We start from the raw sequence: 27,272 nt of genomic DNA on the forward strand, positions 1-27,272 counted from the left end.
GTACTGATTTCACCTCGTTAAGTTTTATATTCCACTCTTTAGTCCATTTTGAGATCTCATCACAGGCCCTTTGCAATTTTTGTGTAGAATCATTTTCATTTCGTCCAATTGCGATAACTGCTGTATCATCAGCAAATGTAGCTGTTGTCACTCCTTCCGATTCAGGAATATCACACGTGTATAGCAAGTATAATATCGGGCCCAATATACTCCCTTGTGGTACCCCCGACTTGATATCCCTAAGCGAAGAGTACTCCTCTTCCTGTTTAACTCGAAATACCCTATTAGTCAGGTAAGATTCGAGCAGGTCAACATACTGCCTTGATAGTAATCGCCTAAGTTTTTTTATTAATCCACAATGCCAAACCTTATCGAAGGCCTGTGCTACGCCCAAAAATATGATAGAACATACTGCTTTTTCTTCCAGTGAATTTTCTATTAGGTCAGTTATTCTATGAATCTGATCTATGGTTGAGTGGTTGCGGCGAAAGCCAAATTGATTATTCGGGATTAACCTTTTACTTTCAATTATAGGCTGGAGTCTTCCCAATAAAAGTTTCTCTAGTAGTTTTGAAATCATTGGCAACAAAGAGATTGGTCTATGAGAAGTCGCCCTGTCTATAGGTTTGCCAGGTTTGTGCAGCATGATTATCTCTGCAACTTTCCAAATTTCAGGCACGTAATTGAACCTTATACACACATTTATTAGGCGCGTAGGCATCGTTATACCCCTTTTGGGTAATTCTTTCAAAATATCGACCGTTATTAGGTCAAATCCTGGGGCCTTCCTAGGTTTAAGAGCCCTAATTTCTTCCATAACATCTCTTTGCCTGACAATTGGAATAGTCACGCTATCGCCAACAAAAGCAGATTCCTCATTTTCACACACGCTCCAGTAAAGTTTTCGGCCTCCTCATCTATGTGCTGGGTCGTTCTTCTTTTTTTCCTTAGATCTATTTGTCGTTCAATCTCTAAGCGAAATCTTGACCAATCTGTAGTTCCATTTGTCAGCGCAGGTTTCGCTCTTTTCATAACTATATTTTCCTTAAGTACAAGAATAACCACCGAATGATCGGAGTCAAGATCGTAGTTATCATGTACCTCGATGAAATTTTTCGCAATCCGTTTTGTTATGAAGAAATCTATTAAATCTGGACACTTATTAACATCGGTTGGCCAATACGTTGGCTTCGCAGTAGGGTGAAAAAGGCACCCCGTGCCGCCAGTTGCTGTCCTAAGTTCTCTTCCTCTAGTTGAAGTAAGCCTTGAACCTCAATTAGTGTGCTTGGCGTTAAAGTCACCCCCCAATATAAATCTATCGCCCAGGTCTGTCAACGCATTGAAACATTTCTGCTGTAATTTTAAATCTAGGGTGACAATATAATGCAACCACTCTAAATTTCTGCTTAGTCGAAGTGATCTGAACCGCTGTCATTTGCATTCCCTCGGTTTGCATCTGGTGCAGATCACAATGTACCACATTTTCTTTTATTATTATCGCCGTTCCGCCCTTCGCTATATTTCCACGATGGTTCGAGTTGTAAATTCTATAACCTGGAAACCGAAACCTGCTTCTTAAGGTCATGTGTTTCAGTTACGAGGCACACGTCTATATTCTGCGTATGCAGAAAAACTTCAAGCATGTCCTTTTTATTTGCAATACCATTGCAATTAAAAGGACATGTTGCTATTTTAAAATTACCTCGTGCCATGATTTACCAGGTCTTTTGGTATTCGATTTTTTCCCTTCGGTCTCTAAAATACTCAATCTCTGAGAGATTTTGTCCATCATATTTAGCATGTTCTGCATCATATTTTGCATTTTATACAAAACATTCACGTCACTGGCCCTTGCTTTATTGCTCCTGCCACCGTCATCAGTTTTCGTTTGGAGAACGTCCCTGTATGTTACATCTTTTGAGACTATTCTCGAGGTGAATTTCCTCGGTGGCCGTTCAGAATTCTTCAGGTTGTTGTTGCTGTTCAAATTTCTACGTTTTTGCAGTTTCTTAGCTACAAGGCATCCCCTATAGTTTCCTGGGTGGGCCTCCAAGCAATTGGAACACTTTGCTGCAGTACTCTTTGGCTTACTGCAATCTGATGTTAAGTGCCTGCCTGCACATTTAACACAATTCGGTTCTCTCTGGCAAAATTTTTGTGTATGCCCATACCTTTGACACCTTTTACACTGCGGAATGGTCCTGTCCTTTCGAAGTGCCTCTATCCTAACTTTCATCCTGTTTATGTAATCGATTTCATAAATTTTTTTCATCTCCTCTTCAGTTGAGAATGTTAACATAAACAGCGGTAGAGGCACCATAATGTTTTTCCCATTTTCTTTAATTTTTTTAATTTTATTGGTTACATCCAAGATCTTGTAACCCCTAGAGCTTAGGTCTTCCTTTATATCTTCCGGTTTACAACTGGGGTGAAGACCTCTTACCATGACTTTTATTGGTCTGGCCTGCTTGTTTTCATAGGTATGCCATTCTAGTCCAGATCCATTCATGGCTCTGGTAAGATTCCTATAGTCCATTTCGGAATTTACAATAAGCTGAAATTGATTGTTGTTCATCATTTTAACCTTATAATTGATGTCCTTATTTTTTAATGTTGACTCTATTTTATTATAGTCAACCACATTACTTATGACTACTGGATGCGGCCTAGAGGTTTTCGTGACATTGCCTCGACTTTTAGAATCAGGAACATCCGCTTTCTCAGGGTTGATCGTCACCTGAACCACTTCCGGGGATGATTCCGCTTTTCTTTTTTTACTGGACCTCTTTTGTTTTAGGATCCAATCCGTTTCTCTGGCGAGTTCCTCCTTATCTGTTGAGTAGGCGTCTAAGATTGACCTCACCTGCTTTGCTCGTGGTGCAGCGTCTTTTTCTTTATGACTGCCCACATTAGACTTATTGTTTGTAATTTGCGTATGCTTCTCTTTCTTTAGCTTCTCATTTTCAGACCTCAGTTGAAGAACCTCGCTTTTCAAAGCCACACAGAGCTGTTCCAGTTGGCTAATCCTTTTGTGTATGTCAGCATTCTGATCATCACTTACTTTGTCTTGAGCTTTACTCATGTTTATACCCTTATTGGTCTGTGGAGCTTGAATGTTCGGTAGTCCACCTTCTATATTTCTATTCTTTTCTAAAATCCACACATCAGATGTAGGTGGTGAACGCCGGGTTTTCGCGTTCCTCCTGAATGGATCAATCAAATGCAATAAATGGCTCTCCCCATAATCCGTAGAGCCGACCTCCGAAGAGGGTGGATTCTCCAACGTAGTTGAATTACCACCTGGGGTACTAAATCCTTTTGTTTTGTCCATTGCACAAATGATTAAATTCTGCATTTTATACCTACTGCCAGGATTCAAAAACTGCCGTCCCTCAGGGATCAGACGCAGACCAGGGAGCCGCCTATTCTAGGTCAGACGCTTCTGAATTTACCGCCCGCGCGCTTCCTAACCAACGAAACCCGGATTAAGCGCCAAGTACTCGCTTTCACCCGCTCTAGTCAGCCTTACTAAGTAAGTTGCCCAGGAGACGCCCGGCAGATAACTATGTTACCTACCTTCTAGGAGGTGAGAGTCGGATTTGTTGGCAGAGCTGATACTTTCAGAGGGCATTCCTAGCATTTTCAGCTTCACATGTTAGGAAAATGTGAGACTGACTAGGACCCATGCCAACTTTTGTCCCCCAGCTGAAAATAGTTTCCGAATTTTTGAATCGGAAAAATATACAAAAACAATTCTTAATGTTCTATGTTTCCGAAGTATGTATGTCGATTGAAATATTTATTTTATTTTTTTATGAAATTTTTGAGTATTGTTTATAATTCCAATTTTATTTAGTATGATTTTAAAAGCAATCTAGATTATAATTATTATTTTTTTGCTCTTTTCTTCAATATATTTTTAAATTCTATTTTTTATTCAAAAATTTTAGTCTGTAATTCAGTACCCTTCCATGTGGAAGACAAGAAAGGTTATCTGTGCTAAAAATTGCAATTTTTTTTTAAATGCATTTTTCAGATGGAATTTACGAATGGATTTTACGATGGATATATATGGCATTAGGTTTGTCATTTAAAATATTTATTATTTCATTCGGGTTTGTTATACATATGTAAAACAATATCTGTTTCTGTCACTATTTTTGTCTTGTCTAAATTTATAATATTCTTCAATTCTTGTACTGTTAAATATCCATTAACAGGTATTGTTAATAGAAACCATGTCAACATCATTGTCGTCTGTAAATTTTAATGGTCGTCTAATATTTGTAATATTCTATAATTTAGCTTTCTTAAATCTACGTTCATGCTTATGCTTAACCGCTTTATAGTTCCCTATAAAATCTTCAATTCTTCTTTCTTTATAATTTTCCCTAATTTTATTTAATTATTTAATTTTCTTTGATTTAGTTTTTTACTGAATGAATTTATTTTATTAAAATCTACCTTCCTATTTTGTACCAATTTAGGTATATTTTTGATTGAAGAATGATTTTTTTCATTATAATTTCCTATTACCTGCAATTTCCTATTGTACTGAAATATCTTTATTTATTATTCTAAGTAACCTGAATTTTTCTATTATTGAACTGTTAAATCTTTCGCTATTACCTGTGTGACTATTCGGTTTGGTTAAGTGTAAATTTATTCCTTCTTCTTTCAAAAATTCCTGTATTTGTAACGTTTTTCATTATCCGCAATTATTTTTTTTGGTTTTCCTATTTTACTAAAATGGTTTTCTAATTGTTCTATTAACGTAAGTTGATTTGTATTAGGTAAATAATAAGCTGCACCAAATTTAGAGAATTTACCTATTACTGTTAAAAAAATCTTTTTCATTAGTTTAAATATATCTACGTGAATAATTTCATTAAGGTCACCTGGCGTATCGGTTTTACAAAATTTCAATTTAATAGGTTTCCTATCATAATTTTCTTGTTAATCTACCTTACATTGGTTTATTACTATTTGAATTATTTCTAAGAGGTTCGTATAATAAATTTTATATTTTATGTTATTAAATTTTTCTTGTATTTCTGAATGATTATTCTCTTTAACATAACAAAACACGATTTGTTTTACAGCTTCAATTTCTGTTTTTACTTCCTGTGTCCTATATGAACATCTTACAAACAGTTCTGGCGTCTTATCTGCATACATTGCTACAATTTTCTGTTGTACTACATTATATTGACTATTTCATAACTCAGAGTATATAACTCCACCTTATTTAAATAAAATCTGTGTTTTATATTTGTTCACTATTTCTTCTTTAATTGCTATATGAATTAACAAATCCTGTTCTGTGGAATGTACTGTAGCAACAGTTTTTTTTTTCTGAAGGGGACCGAGGCCCTTAGGCCTTCCTTACGACCCATAAGATCTTTTATGATTCCCATCCCCCCTACATTAGCTCTATATACCTAGGCCCCTGACAAAACGCACAATGGCAGCCGCATCAAGTTGCGAGATCCTCCTCGGGGTCACAAAGTTACCCTCCCCCCCGAAGCAGTCGCGGGCGAGCAACTGTCTGGCACTCACACAGTAAGTGCTCCATGGTATCGTCTGTTGAGATCTTTCTCACAAAAGGTTCTACACCCCTGACTTGATTTTTAAATTATTGAAAAACACCTTCACGCACTTTCTTAAATATTAACATACTCTCTTAAACTTGGCTTAATTATGTATATTTAAATTACCTACATAATGATTCACTTACACATTAATAATTTAGTTTATTTTCGAAAAATGAATTAACTGTAAAATTCATTTTTCTCTCATTACAATATATATAAATGATTTGAAATTCTATACTCATATTCTATTCTATAAATGGTCATAGTGCAGTTAAGTTGATTTAAAATAAGCATGTGTTCTTTAAAATAATTATAAGTGTTTTAAGTTGAACATTAAAAATAAGTTAAATGTGATAACAATAATTATAAATGAATTAATAAATAAAAATTAATTTAAAAGAAAATTATAACTAAAAATAAAATTATTGCGATGTTTTTAATAAAATAAGAACAAAAAATGGTCTTCTTGCCAAAATCCGACTAGAAGCCATATTGGTGACCCCGACTAAAAAACACGTAAAAAAAAGACTAAAGTAAAATACTGATATACTTTATAAATATATAAAATCTAATAAATAAAGCAGAAATTACTAAATAATAATAATTAAAACTTCAATACAAAATTTATAAACGTAATAAATATTACATAAACATAATATAAACATAATATTATAAAAAAAAGGATAACTAAACTAAATTTAAATCATAACTCTTACAACAATAATTAAAAAATAAAAATTCTAAAATAAAAATATATAGTGGTTAAATGGAAACATTTGGTTAAAATTTCTAAACATATGCTTGATTTCTACACTCATGAATGCATTGCTCAGTCTTACATGCAGTCAATATTCATCATCATCAGTTACAATTTTCATCATCACAGTCATACAAAATCATCCAATCATATAAATTATTTCAAATTGGACACTTGCATCATACATTCACAATTTCAACATCAATCAAACAAATTGCACATTGAATCATTCAACTATTCAATTGCGTTCAACTAATCATTCATCAACACACAAGACTCAAGCGAAATCAACATCATCAATACACATCCATCACTTCATCAACCAAAAAGCATCATCAATATTAAGATAAGTTCTATTAATTTCTTACATCTTTTTTATTTTTTTAAAAAAAGAATAATTAAAATACAATTTTTTAAAAAAAATTTTTTTTGTTTTTAAAAAACTAAGAATAAAAATTAGAATTTAATATAAGTAGAATTGAAAATTCACTAATTAACCAACCGAAATCATTACAATTTTTCTTTTTAATAAAACTAAAATTTAAATCAATTCAAACATATTTTTTACTATATTAGATAATAAAATAAAACAATTTTTTTAAAAGCATACATACATAAATACATAACACAAGATATATCGTATGTATGTAATATATTAAATTTTAATATGATTTTAATATAATTTTAATATCAAATTATGTATATTACATATAATATATTTCACTTAAAATTCTGCAATATTTAGTATATATTTAAAGTATTTTTTTTCTTTAACATTTGTATGTATGTTTGCTTATTTGGAAAAATTTTTTTTTTCTGAAAAATAGATATTGAAAATAAAAACATTATTAAATATAAATTACATGTCTAAATTTATTTACATATCCCCATATAAGTACATATTTACATACGGGCATGCATATACAGGAATTGTATTTAATTTTTTTTTAATATCGAAATATTGAAACTTAATTTTCCAATTTAATCCGCATATATGTACATATGCACATTTAAGTGCATTGTGACCTTTCATGTTGATATAATTTTTTTTATCTAAACTGATCATACATTTATTTCTTTTTATTTTTTGGTGTATACATTAATTTTTTTATTTTTTGGTGGATACAGTAAAACCATTTTTTGTTGAACGCTAATTTAATTAATGAATTTTAAATTAAACCAAGTTTTTCTTTCCATTTTAAAAAAAAAATTTTTAAATTTATGATTCGAGGATTCATACATTAAATTTTTTCCTTTAACATTTTTGTAGTTTAGATTACCGTTCTGAAATTTTGTGTTCATTTAAACATCTATATTATATTTTACAAGATTTGTCCAGTTCATGAACAGGTATACATATAATCTAATAAATAACAAAAACAAAAAAATGAAAATTGCAAAAGAGAATACTGGGTAGATACATTACTCAATTGATTATACATACTGTAAAACAAAAACAAAAAATGAAAAGCGAAAAGCGAAAAGCGAAAGAGAATAAAAAAAGAGTAGTAATATTTTTTTTGTTTTTTTGCTTTACTACCATAAACAAAAATAAAAAGCAAAAGGAAGCGAAATATTTTAAATGAGTTAAATAAGAGTAAAATAATTTTTTGTTGTTGTATTTAACATGGAATGGAATTAAAAAAATAAAATTAAAAATTGTGAGAGATATAAAAACACGAATAACGTTACGTTACGTACTAAGGCAATTATTCTTCGTGTGCTTGCGAAATTTCAATTGAGTAAGTAGCCAAGCCAGGTCTGTATAAAGAAAAAAGGCATTGATTTTTTATTAATTCACATTCACTTTGGTTTTAAAGTTTAACGTGAAAGGTACTATTTCCAATTGCGGATTCTTTTCTTTTTAAAAAATGGATAACAAACAAAACAAAGAGTATAGAATTAACAGTAGTGATTCCAAATACTGTCTAACTGTGTCTGCATTGCCTCCAGATACACTTGATTCCGTGATTGATATTATAAATAGTCCACAAATAGTCCATATGAAACTCTGAAAGGGGCCCTCATAGAAAGACATTCACTCTCCGAAACTAAAAAATTGGATCGAGAAAATATTGGTGATCGTAGGCCATCCTTAGTCTTTAGGTCCATGCGGATGCTAGCGGGTAGCTCATTTGATGAAAATATTATAAGAAATTTGTGGCTTCGTCGTTTACCGCGGAACATTTACATCACCTTACTGGCCGTATGTGATAAGCCTATGAATGAGCTCACTTCTCTGGCAGATAAAATTTATAAGGGTTCTCAATCCGCGTTTTTAAATGCAGTTTCGAGAACGAATAACGCGAAGATATGCACTAGCTCTCCAGTTTCGAGTCAACTCACCGACACTTCACTAATTTAGAAGATCGTTTGTAGATTGAAGAAATGTTAGCAAAATTCAATACGGGATCAATTTTTCGAAGTCGTTCTAGAAGTCTGAATTCCAGTCGAAATAGGTCCGGCTCTGGGCAACATATGTGTTGGTACCACAAAAAATTCGGGTGTGACGCGCTGAAATGTGTAGGACGGTGTAGATTCTCCGCCTCCTTTCGTAGGGCGAACACTACTTCCACCAGCACAAAAACGAATTTCCCAAACTAAAGCGCCCCGTTATTGTCGCGGCTAATAACGGGAATTACTCTTCACGCCGCCTATTCGTATTGGTCGATCTTTGGAACAGGAGATTGGTAGATCCAAGTACAAATATGTCGGTTAAGGTTTAGCAGGCTAACGTTCACGTTGTTACACCTTTGCATTACGTCGTGGAAAGTGAATACGGAGAAATTCTTAAAAATTATCCAACCCTTACTCAGGATTCAGATTATTCTACAGCTGTTAGGCATTCGGTCGTGCATCACATTTTGACCAAGGGACAACTTCCTTTTTCCTCTCCACGTAGACTTGATTCAGTGCGTCATAAAACGGCTAAAACAGAATTCGAATATATGGGCAGCATCGGGATATGTAGACCTTCTTCGTCATCCGTTTCGTCGCCACTCCATGTGGTTAGGAAGAAAAATAACGTCGATTGGCGGTCGTGCGGCGATTACCGGCGTCTGAACGCTGTCACGGTGCCTGATTGTTACCCTATTCCTCACATTCAAAACTTTTCCATGAATTTTTTCGGCAAGCACATCTTTTCAAAAATCTATCTTGTTAGGCCATATCACTTGATCCCTGTTTCCCAAGACGACATGCATAAAACGGCAATAACTACTCCTTTCGGCATGTTCGAATTTAGTCGTATGCCTTTCGGACTTCGAAATGCCGCCCAAATCTTCCAACGGCTTATGGACGAGGTCACTCGAGGTCTCGATTTCATATTTGTATATAACGACGACATTTTGGCCGCCAGTTATACTCCATCCGAGCAAAAGCAACACTTGCAAATCCTTTTTAAACGTCTGTCCGAATATGATATTAAGATTAACAGTTGTAAGTGCGTTTTCGTTATATTTCCTTCAGAGGATCGCATAGACGCGATAGTTAACTTCCTGGTACCTAATTCAGTCCGCCAAATACAACGCTTTATAGGTATGGTTAACTATTACCATCGGTTCGTACCCGATCTTGCTAAATTACTTTCTCCTATTTAGTATCGCTACGGATGCTTCTGATGTTGCCGTCGGCGCTGTTATGCAGCAGCAGCGTGATGACAACTGGGAACCACTCTCGTTCTTTTCGAGAAAACTCACCCCCGCCGAGCAAAAATACTCAGCCTTTGATCGCGAGCTACTGCCTATTTATTTAGCTATAAAACATTTTCTGTATTTCGTAGAAGGACGTGAATTTTCAATACTTACCGACCGCAAACGTTTAGTAACGGCTGTTTTCACCAAAACCGAGCGAAGCCCGCGGCAAACCAGACACTTAGATTATATTTCGCAGTTCACGACTGATATACGTCACATTCGTGGAAGTGATAACGTTGTCGCTGATGGTTTATCGCGAATAGATGGTTTGGATTCTTCTTCCGGCAAATTCATTGTCGATCTTGGAAGAGTTTCCAAAGCTCAGGAGACTGACGAGGAGCTAAAAACCCTTCTCTCTGACTCGTCATTGAGTTTCAATTTTGAAAAATTTCGCTTCCTGGTTTGGACGTGTACTGACGAGGTCTCTACCTCGCGATATCGCCCTTACATTCCAAGTCCTTTGCGTCGTAGTATTTTCGAACACTTACATAGTTTTTCTCACTCGGGAATTCGGGCTTCGCGTAAGCTTGCAACGGATAAGTATTTTTGGCCGAGGATGAATGTTGACGTCGCGAAATAAACTAGAGCTTGTTTAGCTTGCCAAAGATCAAAAATTCAACGACACACAAAATCACAATTCGGGAAATTTGACCTACCTTCGGGCCGATTCGATCATGTCCATATAGATCTGGTAGGCCCTTTACCGATTTCCGCTGGCAATTCATACATCTTAACAATTGTCGATCGTTTTTTGCGATGGTCTGAGGCTTACGCTATCAGTGACATGACCGCATCGACAGTCGCGCGCACTTTCGCCGAGAATTACATTCCGCGATTCGGAACTCCATCTAGAATAACCACGGACCAGGCATCACAATTTGAATCTAAGTTATTTGCAGAACTAACGAGCTTATTGGGTATTCACAAGATCCACACGACCCATTATCACCCTCAGTCGAACGGAATGGTAGAACGGTTTCACCGACAACTTAAATCCGCATTACGTGCCCGTGGTAACGCAGTCCATTGGAGTTCCGAGCTCCCAATCGTGCTTTTAGGATTTCGGGCCGCAATTAAAGAAGATTTAAGATGTTTCCTGGCAGAAATGGTATACGGACAAAATCTCCGTTTACCTAGTGAGATTTTTGTCGACGAAAAACCAAATGTTAACGACTACGACACTGTCATAACGTGGCTTCGCGAAACAATGCGTAACCTAATTCCAGCGGCACCGAGAGAGACGGAACAAAAAGTTTTCATTCCAAAAGATATACATAATTGTCAACACGTTTTCGTTCGGGTTGATAGGGTAAAAACGGGATTAACAACTCCTTATGACGGACCATTCAGGGTCATTAAAATCTTTTCACACTTTGTGATAGATATTAACGGACGAAATGCTTCTATTTCAATTGACCGTTTGAAGCCTGCATTTAGCATTCTGACGTCAGAATCATCACAAGATTCACAAGAGCACACGTCACGTTGAGTTTAAATAATTCTTGGAGATAGATAAATTTTTCTTACTTTTTTCATTTTTTTTACTTGTAATTTTCATGTTTCATACTACAATTTTTAATTTGATTCATATTAAATTTTTTTTATCTCATTTTAAATGCGTTAAATCTCGGGGGAGGGTGATGTTGATTAACATACTCTTTTAAACTTGGCTTAATTATGTATATTTAAATTACCTACATAATGATTCACTTGCACATTAATAATTTAGTTTAATTTCGAAAAATGAATTAACTGTAAAATTCATTTTTCTCTCATTACAATATATATAAATGATTTGAAATTCTATACTCATATTCTATTCTATAAATGGTCACAGTGCAGTTAAGTTGATTTAAAATAAGCATGTGTTCTTTAAAATAATTATAAGTGTTTTAAGTTGAACATTAAAAATAAGTTAAATGTGATAACAATAATTATAAATGAATTAATAAATAAAAATAAATTAATAATAAAAGAAAATTATAACTAAAAATAACATTATTGCGATGTTTTTAATAAAATAAGAACAAAAAATGGTCTTCTTGCCAAAATCCGACTGGAAGCCATATTGGTGACCCCGACTAAAAAACACGTAAAAAAAGACTAAAGTAAAATACTGATATACTTTATAAATATATAAAATCTAATAAATAAAACAGAAAATTACTAAATAATAATAATTAAAACTTCAATACAAAATTTATAAACATAATAAATATTACATAAACATAATATAAACATAATATTATAAAAAAAAGGATAACTAAACTAAATTTAAATCATAACTCTTACAACAATAATTAAAAAATAAAAATTCTAAAATAAAAATATATAGTGGTTAAATGGAAACATTTGGTTAAAATTTCTAAACATATGCTTGATTTCTACACTCATGAATGCATTGCTCAGTCTTACATGCAGTCAATATTCATCATCATCAGTTAGAATTTTCATCATCACAGTCATACAAAATCATCCAATCATATAAATTATTTCAAATTGGACACTTGCATCATACATTCACAATTTCAACATCAATCAAACAAATTGCACATTGAATCATTCAACTATTCAATTGCGTTCAACTAATCATTCATCAACACACAAGACTCAAGCGAAATCAACATCATCAATACACATCCATCACTTCATCAACCAAAAAGCATCATCAATATTAAGATAAGTTCTATTAATTTCTTACATCTTTTTTATTTTTTTAAAAAAAGAATAATTAAAATACAATTTTTTAAAAAAAATTTTTTTTGTTTTTAAAAAACTAAGAATAAAAATTAGAATTTAATATAAGTAGAATTGAAAATTCACTAATTAACCAACCGAAATCATTACAATTTTTCTTTTTAATAAAACTAAAATTTAAATCAATCCAAACATATTTTTTACTATATTAGATAATAAAATAAAACAATTTTTTTAAAAGCATACATACATAAATACATAACACAAGATATATCGTATGTATGTAATATATTAAATTTTAATATGATTTTAATATAATTTTAATATCAAATTATGTATATTACATATAATATATTTCACTTAAAATTCTGCAATATTTAGTATATATTTAAAGTATTTTTTTCTTTAACATTTGTATGTATGTTTGCTTATTTGGAAAATTTATTTTTTTTCTCAAAAATACACCTAGGTTACCTAGCATCATAAAGACATACAAACATAATTTTCCAATTATAACTTTCGGTTTGTTAATTAACTTTTCAATTAGTGATACAAATATTATTTTATTGGATAAATTAAATTTTAAAATAATTAATTTTTCTTAGATATTGAAAATAAAAACATTATTAAATATAAATTACATCTCTAAATTTATTTACATATCCCCATATAAGTACATATTTACATACGGGCATGCATATATAGGAATTGTATTTAATGAATTTTATATTTCGCATATATGTACATATGCACATTTAAGTGCATTGTGACCTTTCATGTTGATATAATTTTTTTTACCTGAAGTGATAATACATTTATTTCTTTTTATTTTTTGGTGAATACAGTAAAACCATTTTTTATTGAACGCTAATTTAATCAATGAATTTTAAATTAAACCAAGTTTTTCTTTCCATTTTAAAAAAAAAATTTTTTTAAATTTATGATTCGAGGATTCATACATTCAATTTTTTTCTTTTTAACATTTTTGTAGTTTAGATTACCGTTCTGAAATTTTGTTTTCATTTAAACATTTGATTTTAATTTGATACAAATTTTTCTTTGTTTTAAATCTTCTATTTCATACAATAAATTTAAATATGTCGAACGACGAGAAAATGCCTATCAAACAGACCCATTCTACAAATCCTTTGATGCCTCCGACTTCCGAACTTTTCCGTACGAATCCCGGTGCTTTGGAGAAAGAAACAAATGCCGACTCGAACCCTTTCAGTCCTGCGACCGAGAAAAAACACGAAGTAGACTCTGTGCTCGTTCGTTTACCCCCGTTTTGGTCTGCCAACCCGGAGACCTGGTTCATTCAGGCGGAGGCGCAATTTTCGGTTTATAGAATAAACAGTAGTGATTCCAAATACTGTCTAACTGTGTCTGCATTGCCTCCCGATACACTTGATTCCGTGATTGATATTTTAAATAATCCAACAATCCAGCCATATGAAACTCTGAAAGGGGCTCTCATAGAAAGACATTCACTCTCCGAAACTAAAAAATTGGAGTCACTCCTGGATCGAGAAAATATTGGTGATCGTAGGCCATCTTTAGTCTTTAGGTCCATACGAATGCTTGCGGGTAGCTCATTTGATGAAAATATTATAAGAAATTTGTGGCTTCGTCGTTTACGGCGGAACATTTACATCACCTTACTGGCCATATGTGATAAGCCTATGAATGAGCTCACTTCTCTGGCAGATAAAATTTATGAGGCTTCTCAATCCGCGTTTTTAAATGCAGTTTCGAGAACGAATAACGCGAAGATATGCGCTAGCTCTCCAGTTTCGAGTCAACTCACCGACACTTCACTAATTAAGAAGATCGTTTGTCGAGGATTGAAGAAATGTTAGCAAAATTCAATACGGGATCAATTTTTCGAAGTCGTTCTAGAAGTCTGAATTCCAGTCGAAATAGGTCCGGCTCTGGCCAACATATGTGTTGGTACCACAAAAAATTCGGGTGTGACGCGCTGAAATGTGTAGGACGGTGTAGATCCTCCGCCTCCTTTCGTAGGGCGAACACTACTTCCACCAGCACAAAAACGAATTCCCCAAACTAAAGCGCCCCGTTATTGTCGCGGCTAATAACGGGAATTACTCTTCACGTCGCCTATTCGTATTGGTCGATCTTTGGAACAGGAGATTGGTAGATCCAAGTACAAATATGTCGGTTAAGGTTTAGCAGGCTAACGTTCACGTTGTTACACCTTTGCATAACGTCGTGGAAAGTGAATACGGGGAAATTCTTAAAAATTATCCAACCCTTACTCAGGATTCAGATTATTCTACACCTGTTAGGCATTCGGTCGTGCATCACATTGTGACCAAGGGACAACTTCCTTTTTCCTCTCCACGTAGACTTGATTAAGTGCGTCATAAAACGGCTAAAACAGAATTCGAATATATGGTCAGCATCGGGATATGTAGAACTTCTTCGTCATCCGTTTCGTCGCCACTTCATGTGGTTAGGAAGAAAAATAACGTCGATTGGCGGTCGTGCGGGGATTACCGGCGTCTAAACGCTGCCACGGTGCCTGATTGTTACCCTATTCCTCACATTCAAAACTTTTCCATGTATTCGTTCGTTAAGCACATCTTTTCAAAAATCTATCTTGTTAGGCCATATCACTTGATCCGTGTTTCCCAAGACGACATGCATAAAACGGCAATAACTACTCCTTTCGGCATGTTTTTAATTTAGTCGTATGCCTTTCGGACCTCGAAATGCCGCCCAAACCTTCCAACGGTTTATGGACGACGTCACTCGAAGTCTCGATTTTATATTTGTATATATCGACGACATTTTGGCCGCCAGTTCTACTCCATCCGAGCAAAAGCAACACCTGCAAATCATTTTTAAACGTCTGTCCGAATATGATATTAAGATTAACAGTTCTAAGTGCGTTTTCGTTATATTTCCTTCAGAAGATCGCATAGACGCGATAGTTAATTTCCCGCTACCTAATTCAGTCCGCCAAATACATCTTGCTAAATTACTTTCTCCTATTTACACTCATCTCTCTAAGTTACTTAGGAGGCTAAAAACTGCCAAAAACTTTAGTTGGCCTCAAAGTCTCAATGACGCGTTTACGGCAGTTAAGGACGCTCTTCTCAAGATCACTCTTTTGACACACCCACTTTCGAATGGAACGTTTAGTATCGCTACGGATGCTTCTGATGTTGCCGTCGGCGCTGTTATGCAGCAGCAGCGTGATGACAACTGGGAACCACTCTCGTTCTTTTCGAGAAAACTCACCCCCGCCGAGGAAAAATACTCAGCCTTTGATCGCGAGCTACTGCCTATTTATTTAGCTATAAAACATTTTCTGTATTTCGTAGAAGGACGTGAATTTTCAATACATACCGACCACAAACCTTTAGTAACGGCTCTTTTCACCAAAACCGAGCGAAGCCCGCGGCAAACCAGACACTTAGATTATATTTCGCAGTTCACCAATCTACTACAACCAATCTCAAAAACTGGACACCCCTGTGCCCACACGAATTGATCAGGAAACGTTAATTCGTATCTACTATGGAAATCATAGCGTGGGATACAGACCTACGAGTAGCTCCCGAGAATTCGCTCAGTCGCTCTCGATGAAAGCCCTCTGAGTGCTGCCGGCCCATCTTTTCCCAGCGACATCTTCACCAGTAGATAGTCGGTAAATGGTTGCTTCCCGAACAATGTGGAAGTTGCAAAGGCGGGAGTCTAACGATTGCATCCAAAACAGCCGTTAGAGTCGTCTATATTGCCCCGCCCACATCCGGACCAGCCAGCTCCTGAACCTAACAAATGTGGCCTGTACTCCTACCTGTTCCATCTTGTGGCATCATACCACAGACATATAGATGGTATATAGCAACAATGCTACCCTTTAGCTAATGCAAGATCGGTAGCAACAATGCTACCCTTTAGCTAATGCAAGAAATGTTCCCAGGGGCCTTTTTGTCAACATTGTCCCCCATTGACCTTTTCTTTGAGGGTCCTACATCTGCAGTGTTGCTTTCAGACCTTTTATTTTTGCAGCCACAGCATCTGCTCCGTAAACCCTCAGGTTCTGGACACATGTCGTTTCTGATGTAGGCTGCAATACTCCGCATGAATGCACGAAAGAAATATTGTTGTTTCCCTCTGATTCTCTTAAGCTTATTGGATAACTGGTCTCCAAAGATCCTGGTTACCTGTTTCCATCGGATACGCCACGGTTTCCTATGCTGACGGAGTTCCTCCACCGCGTCAATCGAAAGAAGCTCTGACTCCGCAGACGCGTGAGCGTCCAACTTGTCGTTGTTTTTCATGTTGTTGTTAGTTTTTCTGATTCTTGATTCATTAATTTTGTTCCCACTAGTAGCACAGGAAAGTAAAGTCACCCGTGGTAAAGCCCGGCATACCATGGGAAGGCCTATTTGAAGTAGAGGGTGCCTGATATCTGTATGTCGCATATTGACGATTAAGCTCCCCCTTGGCCTTTATTTGAATGTTCAAAGTCATTCAAAATGAATTTACATAAATTAATTTAAATTCTAAAATTCTAACTTCTATTTTTTTCTACAATGGATTAAAGTTTTGGCTGAATGATTTCAAATTATGAATTTAACTTGTTTGCGAATTGGCCGAAAGTTGTAATTTGGACTTTGAACACGGCTTTAAATTATTTTAAATTTCATACTTCGAGATTATTCAAATTGAAAAACGTGAAGATTTCGGCTGAACGACGTTGATTTCGACCCCGCAACTGTATCAGTTACTTTACGAATATTGTCAGCTTTATGAACCATTATTTTTATTACAAAAACTAAAATTGATTTTATATAAAAAAAGATTGTGAAGTAGAGTAAAAACTCGGTTAATAATCGACTCAATAATTTAAATTTACATAATTTTGCTAAAAACTTTACACAGGGTGATTCAGTAAACAGTACAATATGTTTAGGGAGTCGAAAATGGGTAAAATTTTTGTTTGAAACTAGTTATCAAAACTCACCGGTTTCCAAGATACAGGGATTTTAATGAATATTCACGCAATATTTACTTGCCTAAGCTTTTTCAAATTCCCTTCTTAAAAAGAAAAAGGCTTCAAATGAACAGTTTATTTAAGGGCTAGCAAAGGGCTTGAATTATTTAATTTTGTATTTTATATGCTCTCGGAATACGATGTATTCAAACTTTGGAAAAGCACAAATTTTTTCCATTTTATATTTTTTATTACATACAATTTTGTATGAAACAAAAAGTTTCTAAAACTTTTACATTTTCACTGACCGTATGTATACATATCGAGTTTTCGGTGGGAACGCACTTCTCCATGGTAGGGCAGTGTAAATAAACTATTTTTAGCAACCTGTTGGTCTGTCGGTCTGTGTGTGCATGCCTGTATTTCAAGTTCGGCTGAATCGATTTTGATGAAATTTTATATGTAAGTTAATTTCGACCATGACACGGATTGACCAACTTGTGGAATATATCAGGTGTTGGGAACTGCACTTTTGAGCGCGCCTGTTTGAAGAAAATATTCAACCGATTTAGTTGAAATTTCATATATAAGCTTCCCTCGACCGTCGGCGAAACCTCCTAACTTTTGGAGAAAATCTGGTATCAGCTACTGGACGTTTGCTACGGGCCAAATATTCATTTTTGCGTATATAAGGGATATAATCGACCGATTTCATTGAAATTTAATATTTAAATTCTTTGCATTGAAACAATGAACATATAAAATTTTTTTGAAAGGTCAGGGCTCAAAAAGTGATCTGCGGGCCGATTTTACGTTTTCCAACATATCTACGGAACGAATTGATGGAATTTCTTGAAATGTGATGTTTGAGTTCTGGTTGTTACCGAAATTAACTGGCGAGCATTTCAGGGAATTCGGGTAGCACAAGGCGAAACTCTACTAAGAGCCAAATTTACATTTTTCTAGGTATGTTAACTATAAGCTTACTAGTGTCCTAAAAATTGGAAGGAAGAATTTAACAGACGTTTTTATAATATTCTGTAACACTTTCAATTAGACAATACACATTGCAGTCGGTTATGTGCTGATCACCTCAAATTTTTGGCTACTTCCTTAAGCTTTCATTTGAGTCCCCAAACGATAAACAATCTTTTTTGTAAAAGAGATATAGCATAAAAACCATTTATATGTCAATATTTTAAGGGTCCTAATAAAATGTAAAAAATCAATAAATTGTCACTAATATTGATTTATATTGAATTTAAGTGCTGTAATTATCAAACATTTATCAAAATCACAATAGATACAAAATTTTATATCACAATAGTTATTTTGAAAAGCAATAGACATTTTTAAGAACTAAGAAAAATACCGCTTGATGGTTGTACCTGGTACCTTAGCAGATAAATTTTACGGGGTGTTTTATTAATTTAACTTTATTTTGTTAAATATTGATTGTTTTTTGTTAAATATGTTGAAGTAAGACAAATATTTGCATTTCGAATTTTTGTTTTCTTTTGCTGATGTTTTTATTTGAATTTTGTTTAGTCTATGTACATGGCTTAATTTCATATTTTAAGTATATGATATATTTTTCTGATATATTTAAAATATTCAAATCTTTATTTGTACAATATATTAATAAAAATTTTGTAAAAATATTGATTAGCTTATTTTATTAGATATTTCAATTTTAAAGTTGTAGTTTAATACAGATATTAACAAACATCTTACAACGTAGTTAAACTATTCACGTTGGCTTAGCATAATAAAGTGTCTTTGTTATTATATATAACTATAACTTTGTTAATATATATAACTTTGGCAAACGAACAAGGCGTTTATAGCTCTTTTTGCTCATTCCTCCATGTGGCCATGCTATAATAAGCTTCGATTCAAAATTAGCCCTAAGTATCGAGCTGTATCCAAGAGTTTCCTGAACAATACAAATTTCATCCAAGTGGGGTTAGCATACAGCACACAATTCATTCACCCAGCCGCCTAATACCTTCCTTTGTGGCCACGGCGCTAATACGCCAACAATGATTTTGCAATCAATGTGCCTGATGGCAATTGGAAGAAAGGTTTTGAGGGCTACCAGGCACATGGCTTTCAAAATCTATCCAGAGATATGAAGACATCATCAACATCCTCCTGGAGCGTGTCCTTTAGATTCATCAGCTTAATTTCGACAGAACCCCAACATGCCCAAATTATTCTTTTAAAAAAAATGTGCTCCACGCAACAAGTAATGCATTATATTTTATTCAATAAGCTGTATCACTAGTATATCCCATACATTTTAATCGTGCCTCGGTTCGCGCCCCACCTACCTGTTGGTCAAACATGTTGGTTATCTGATGAATAACTTAATATTTTTTGGTTCCTTATGTATACCTTCAATAACTTTTCCAAAGCGATCACGAAGGACATTAGTTTGTGGGCCTAAAATTCTTTGTCTCGGAGACTTAAATGTTCGTTGTATTAACTTATTTTCCTAACTTTTACAGGACCTTTATAAGTGAATCTCTTTCAACACCTCCAATGCTTCCTGATATGAATTATTCCATGTTTCCAGCTCCAAAATCCCCAATGTGGCCTGTACTCCTTACTACCTGTTCCACCTTGCGGCATCATACCACAGACATATAGGTCGTATATAGCAACAATGCTACCCTGTAGCTAATGTCCCAAGTCTTGCCAACAAAGCTCCTGCAAGATCGCAAGACCGTTGTTTTCCCTTTCCATAACAATATATATATGAGTGCTTAAGGAGAGACGACTGCCTAGGGTTACTCCCACATAATTAACTTTTCTTGAGTAAACAATTTGTTAACCAAACAAAGTGGGACTCACTAATTCTACGTTTTGTGAAGATACCGAAAAACTTTTCCAAAGTGTGAATGCAAAGTTTGAATCAGGAAGTACATAAAATACAACACCAAGTAATATGTTTCCTTCAAGACCTTTACTAATCCTTTGAGAAACTGTTCATTTGAAGCCTTTATCTTTTTCAGAAGGGAAGTTATGAGCCAAAAAGCTTGGGCAAGTAAAAATTTCGTGAAAATTCGTTAAAATCCATATATCTTGGAAACCGTTGAGTTTTGACAGCCTAGTTTCAAGCAAAAATTTTACCCATTTTTGATTCCCTAAACAATGGTACATGTAATATTGTACTCTTTACTAAATCGTACTGTACAATCTCTATGAAAATTCGGTGAATTAAGATTGTTGAATTCATGTTTCCAGTTCTAAGTTAAAAACAGCACGTTTTTGTTACTGTACTGAAAAGAGTAGGTTTTATATTGAAAATAATTGCCTTATTTGTTTTTAATTTTTAATTTGGAAATTATTCCCGCAAATATGCTTTTTTATTTGCGTGACTACATTTTTTTTTGTATTGTGCTTCTTGGTGTATCATACCTTAGCTTATGTGGGCTACAAACATGAACTCAATCCTATATCTTTAACTGCAGTACCCTAATACTGGAAAAACTTAAATTATATGTATACAGCAAAATTTTGTACCAATAAATTAATAAAATTTAAATTTAAATATTTTATTTTTCAATGTTATTTGTATAAGTTTAACTTTGTTTTATTTTATAAAGCATTAAATATTTAAAATTATTTTTCAGCGGGATTAAGTTCCCATATGCTCACCCATACCAAAATTAAAGCGTTTAGTTGTGACATATGCAAGTATGTATTCATAAATTCTTAAGTATAATAACTTTACAGTCAATTTACGATAACTCGATTTCAATACACTAATAAACAAAAATAATCGAAAAAATTTGAAAAAAATATGTAATATATAATTTCACAAGGTTTAATCTACAATACGTTTAAAAAAATTGCGACATACGACCTTTACTAGGAAATTAGTGTATGATTGGTAACACGTTTTACTGGCAAAACTATGAGAGATGGCGGAAAATATTATATGGGTTAACTTCATTTCGAAAACTATAACTTAAATCAAATTGATTGTTGGACCGAAAATAAACAAGAACCAATCGCCTGCAAAACCACACAATGGTTGCTTTGTGTCGCATAGTTTTTAAATTTAAAACATTCTTTTATAAGCAAGAAAAATCTGGTACTTATTTTTCAACAGGCTGTAGCTCGAAAACAAATATATTTGCACCCCTCCCCCTCATCCATAAATTTTTTTGCTGGAAATTGATCAAAGAATTATTCCTGAAATTATTTGCCACCTTATGCGAAGCACCCTGTATATTATGCATGTTGTTACTTCACATCATTGAATTAATATGAAAAAAAAATGTTTAAAAAGGAAAAAACAGTTAATTAATTTTTTTTGGGAAGTTCTTAACTTTGCGTAGAGGCGTTAGTTAAAACCACGTACCAGATAATTTCTTTTTCTAAATTGTGTATTCATATGTGAAAGTATTTTTTTCATATAAGTTATTTTTATCGACGATAAAAAAGTGCTTCTTTATTTCGTTCTGTCCGACGGTGGACCCATTAACAAAACTAATACATGCTTAAAAATATAAAACTGAATTGCATATGAAAATTTTTATCTGTTTCTCCCTTCCTCTAAAAGTTGTAGCTCATTGAACTAAAAAAGTCGTACTTTGACTATTTATTTTAAAGAAACCATAAACATTTTTCAAATTTCGAAACCGCATAAAAGTAGTGGATGATTTCTTCTACCGCAGCAAATGAATATGAAAAACAAAATGGCTGCTTAAATTAACCGTTATTTGTTCTTTTTTCAAATTTTTGATATTGTTTTTTTTCCAAACCATAAGTTGTAGGAGTCTGAAATTTGAGCAGTCTTAAGATATTAATAAATATTTTATTTCGTTGTAAAATTTTTTCCCTTTTTAAAACCCTCGAAATTCGTAAAATTTGAATTTTTGCAGCTTATACTTCTGAATCTGCAGGCTTTTCCCAATTCGTATAAATACAGAAAGCTGATATTAAATGCTATGCCATCAAAAACCACAACTATTTTCCTTAACTTGAGCAAATTCGAGAATTATGTTAACATCTCTTTCAATTTTGTTGCATTTGTTCCTTTAAGCGCTATTTAAAAGTAGTAAACAGTTTGGGAAAATTTCGAGAAAAATAATAAAAAAACAAAAACTTCAATTTCGAAAAAAAAAAGTACAACTATGTGTAAAAGTATACCTATATTTTAGCAAGTTTCATTATTTTTGTCAAACAATATAAATAACAATATAAAAAAATCTGATATGATCAGCACATAACCGACCGCGATGTGTTTGTTTAGTTAAGTTAAAGTGTTACAGAATATTATACAAATGTCTGTTAAATACTTCTTTCCAATTTTTAGGACATTAAGCTCTTGGTAGAGTTTCGCTTTGTGCTACCCGAATTCCCTGAAATGCTCGCTTTCTTGAAATTAAATTTCAAGAAATTCCATTAAATCGTTCCGTAAATATTGTGAAAACTGTAAAATCAGCCTGCAGATAAGTTTTCGAGCCCCGATCTTCTAAAAAATTTATATGTTCATTGTTTTAATGCGAAGAATTTAAATATTAAAGTTCAATGAAATCGGCTGATTATTTCTCTTTATATACGCAAAAATGTATATTTGGCCCGTAGTAAACGTCCAGTTGCTGACGCCTGATTTTTTCCAAAAGTAAAGAGGTTTCGTGGACGGTCGAGCTAAACGTATATATGAAATTTAAAGTAAATCGGTTTTATAATTGGTTTTAATTGGTTAATTAAAATATTTTTTTTTAAAATGATCAAAAATGTAAAACACGCTCGTTAAAACGAGCAGTTCGCGAGGTGTGATATATCCCAAAGTTGATCAATCCGTGCCATGGTCAAAATAAACTTATATATAAAATTTCATCAAAATCGGTTCAGCCGAATTGAGATACACGCTTGCACACACAGACCAACAGACCGATAGGATGCTAAAAATAGTTTATTTACTCTTCCCTACCATGGAGAAGTGCATTTTCCTTATTTAATGGGAAATGGTCATGATTAAAAAGAAGTATTTAGACAAATCTAAAAAAATATTGTTTTAACTCTGAAAATAACAAAAAGTCAACAAATTTTTGTAAAACAAAAATCCCCGGTGAGTTGGGAAGTAGAAATACCTACCATACCTTATGTGATTATTGGAAGGAATTTTTCAACCAAATAAATATAAGCGATTCTGAGATCTTTTATTGTCTGCCAATACTGAAATATTAAGGGATATGCTGAGAAAGACATTGATATTTTTGAAAAAAAAGATAAATGCAGCAGTTAACCTGAGGTATGTTCCAAGTGCTTGGAAAGTAGCGGAAGTTATTATGATACGACAAACGGAGTTAGCCCTTGGATGAGGCAAAGTCATCTAGACCGATTTCGCTGCTACCAATGATATGAACATTTTTGAAGAATTGCTGTTAATAAGGCTGATGCCGACGAGAGAAAATAAGAAATTGACTCCAAACCATCACTTTGGTTTTAGAACAAAGTATGCCTCAATCGACCAAACACACAAAATATATAAAAACAAATACACAAAATATTAAAAAAAGAACGTTAGAAGAAGGCAAATATATTCGAAAATATTTGTGAACGTGGTTTAGGCGTCTGATAGCCTTTGGCCCGACGGTTTATTATTTAAACTTAAGAAATTGGTACCTTTGTAATGCTTCAAGTTACTTGAATCATATATTTTATCTGACAGACTTTTTCGAATATAAAAGGACAAGGTGTACTCCGCGCTTAGAGAAATTAGAATTGATGTGCCTCACGGCACATTCTCTAGAAAAGTGAAAAGTTCAGTGTGTCTATAAATCAAATATATATTTGAACCACCTTTACATTATTATATTTGTAAACAGATAGACCTGATAAGTAATTCTATTTTCAATCATCCTCTTCCGCCTGAAAAATTAAGTTAAATTATTTTAATAAATATTAATGCTATCTCGACTTCCAGTATGCTTTCAAATAAAAAGAGAAAAATTGAAGACGGACACCGTAGTTTTCAAGAGAGATGGGAAACACAATATTTTTGTATTGAAGAGAAAAAAAAAATTTTACGTCTGATTTGCAAACACTTTATTGCAGTTTGCAAAAAATATAATATTATGTTAGACATTAAGATATACAGCACAAAGAAAAATATGGTAAATATGCTGCGAATCTTTGTAAAGATAAATTATCTGAATCAAATAAAACACTTCAACAATAGCAAAGAGGTTTTCAAAAACTGATTGACGATAGTGCTGCTGCTATGTCCAATAACAAGTTTTTACATCCAACTTAATTGCAATAAAATTAAAACTACTTAGCGATGGTGAATTTATTTGTGATTGCATTCTGAAACTAGTTGAAGAGTTGTGTCCAGAACAAATAAAGAAATTTAAAACTAGAAATACCGTTGCTTGTCGAATTGACGAAATAGCTCAAAATTTGAAAAACCAATTGAAATCGATTACTCCAACATTTGAGACCTATTCTATTGCAATTCACAAAAATCTGATGTGGTCAGCACATAACCGACCGCATTGTGTATTGTCTAGTTAAATGAAAGTGTTACAGAATATTATAAAAATGTCTGTTAAATACTTCTTTCCAATTTTTAGGACACTAGTAAGCTTATAGTTAACATACTTAGAAAAATGTAAATTTGGCTCTTAGTAGAGTTTCGCTTTGTGCTACCCGAATTCCCTGAAATGCTCGCCAGTTAGTTTGGGTAACAACCAGAAGTCAAATATCAAATTTCAAGAAATTCCATCAATTTGTTCTGTGGATATGGTGAAAAATGTAAAATCGGCCCGCAAATTAGTTCTCGAGCCCTGATCTTTCCAAAAAAGTTATGTGTTCATTGTTTTAATACGAGGAGTTCATATATTTAATTTCAATGAAATCGGTTGATTATTTCTCTTTATATACACAAAAATGGCCCGTAGTAAACGTCTAGTTGCCGATTTCTTCCAAAACATACGAATTTTTGCGGATGGTCGACCTGAGCTGATATATAAAATTTCAAGTAAATCGGTTGAATACTTTCTTCAAAATGTTCAAAAATGTAAAACAGGCCCGCTAAAAAGTGCAGTTCCGGAGGCCTGATATATACCAAAAGTTGATCGATCCATGCCATGGTGGAAACAAACTAACATATAAAATTTCATCAAAATCGGTTCAGCCGAACTTGAGATACACGCGTTCACACACAGACCGACAGACGGCAGACCGACAAACCGACAGGTTGCTAAAAATAGTTTATTAACACTTCCCTACTATGGAGAAGTACGTTCCCACCGAAACTCGATATGCAAAATTTGTTGCCATCACATAACCTACCTGTTGTTTACACAATACGGTCGGTAAAAGTACTGATGTTCAAGATACGACACAGGTGGATATTTTTGTTTGCGAATATGACAGCAGTTTAAAAGCTACTAAAGAACTTTTGGAAATTACCCTCATGCAACAAACAACAACCTGGGTTGATATTTTCAGTGCAGTCAAGAAAGCAGCTGATGGTGTTGCGGCTATTACAGGAGTTGTTACAAATTTAAAAGGGGAATGTAGAAAACAAGGCAACAGTTATTTTCAACTTTCCATTGCATTTTTAATCAACAAACGTTTTGTTCTAAAGTGCACGCGGCCTTAATTATCGACAGTTTATAAATTTTTTGCAAGAAATTGAAAGTGAATATACAGATATACCATTTTACACAGAAGTACGATGGCTCTCCAGCTACAAAATTTTAAAACGCTTTTTGGAATTGCGAGTCGAAATTGTAATTTTTTTTAAGCCAAAAAGTAACCAATGTAAAATTCAGACGATTAATAGATAAAAGACTTGGCATTTGCAGTTGATATTACGAATAATTTAAATCAGTTTAATCTAAAACTTCAAGGCAATCATCTCATCACTAATTTATACGACAATTTTAAGGCATTAAAAGTACAAATTATTACTTTGGGAAAACCAACTTCGAAAAGGAAATTTAAACTACTTTGAGTGTTGCCAATCATTACTAAAACCGTCACCGAATTCGAAATTTTCCGAATATTCTAATCAGATTAAATTATTAAAAACTGAATTTGAAAAAAAAATCGCATTTCCTTTTTCTGTTAATATTGAAACAGTTGATGCAAACTTACAATTGGAACTTATCGATATGCATTGCGATTCTGTATTAAAACCAAATTTTATTGGAGTGAAAATTACTAAATTTTATAATTATTTACCTATGGATCAATTTCCAAATATTTAAATATTTGCTAAACGTGTTTTAGCCATGTTCGGAAGCACAAATTTGTGTTTTCGAAGATTTAGTGAATGAAAAATGTTGCCAAATTTTTTCCAAAAAATGATTTAATTTTCTTTTGTATGACTGTATTATTTGCATCTATTGAGTTAGTTTATATTACTTTTTCTGTTAATAATAAAAATCAAAGTTAAGTATAATTTAATAGCTTGACTTTTTTTATTGTGCGGAAACGCTAAAATGACCCGTGGTGATAAATGAGTTTGACATGCCTGATCTAAGTGGAATAAATGTTTATGGATTAGCTTGATTTAAGATCTAACATTTTTT

General features: G+C 33.5%; 1 protein-coding gene across 2 annotated transcripts in view; it reads left to right on the forward strand.

The window, feature by feature from the left end:
- Window positions 1–27,272, forward strand: part of LOC129614912 (zinc finger protein ZFP2-like) — a 171,000-nt gene that overhangs the window by 54,897 nt on the left and 88,831 nt on the right. For both annotated transcript variants that reach the window (XM_055529880.1, XM_055529881.1), the window contains exon 7: window positions 21,348–21,411. In XM_055529880.1, coding sequence (XP_055385855.1) covers window positions 21,348–21,411 — 64 coding nt within the window. The remainder of the gene's footprint in view (window positions 1–21,347; window positions 21,412–27,272) is intronic.

Source organism: Condylostylus longicornis, unplaced genomic scaffold, assembly GCF_029603195.1.
Source record: "Condylostylus longicornis isolate FDR11 unplaced genomic scaffold, ASM2960319v2 ptg000126l, whole genome shotgun sequence".
In the NCBI taxonomy this organism is placed as follows: Eukaryota; Metazoa; Arthropoda; class Insecta; order Diptera; family Dolichopodidae; genus Condylostylus; species Condylostylus longicornis.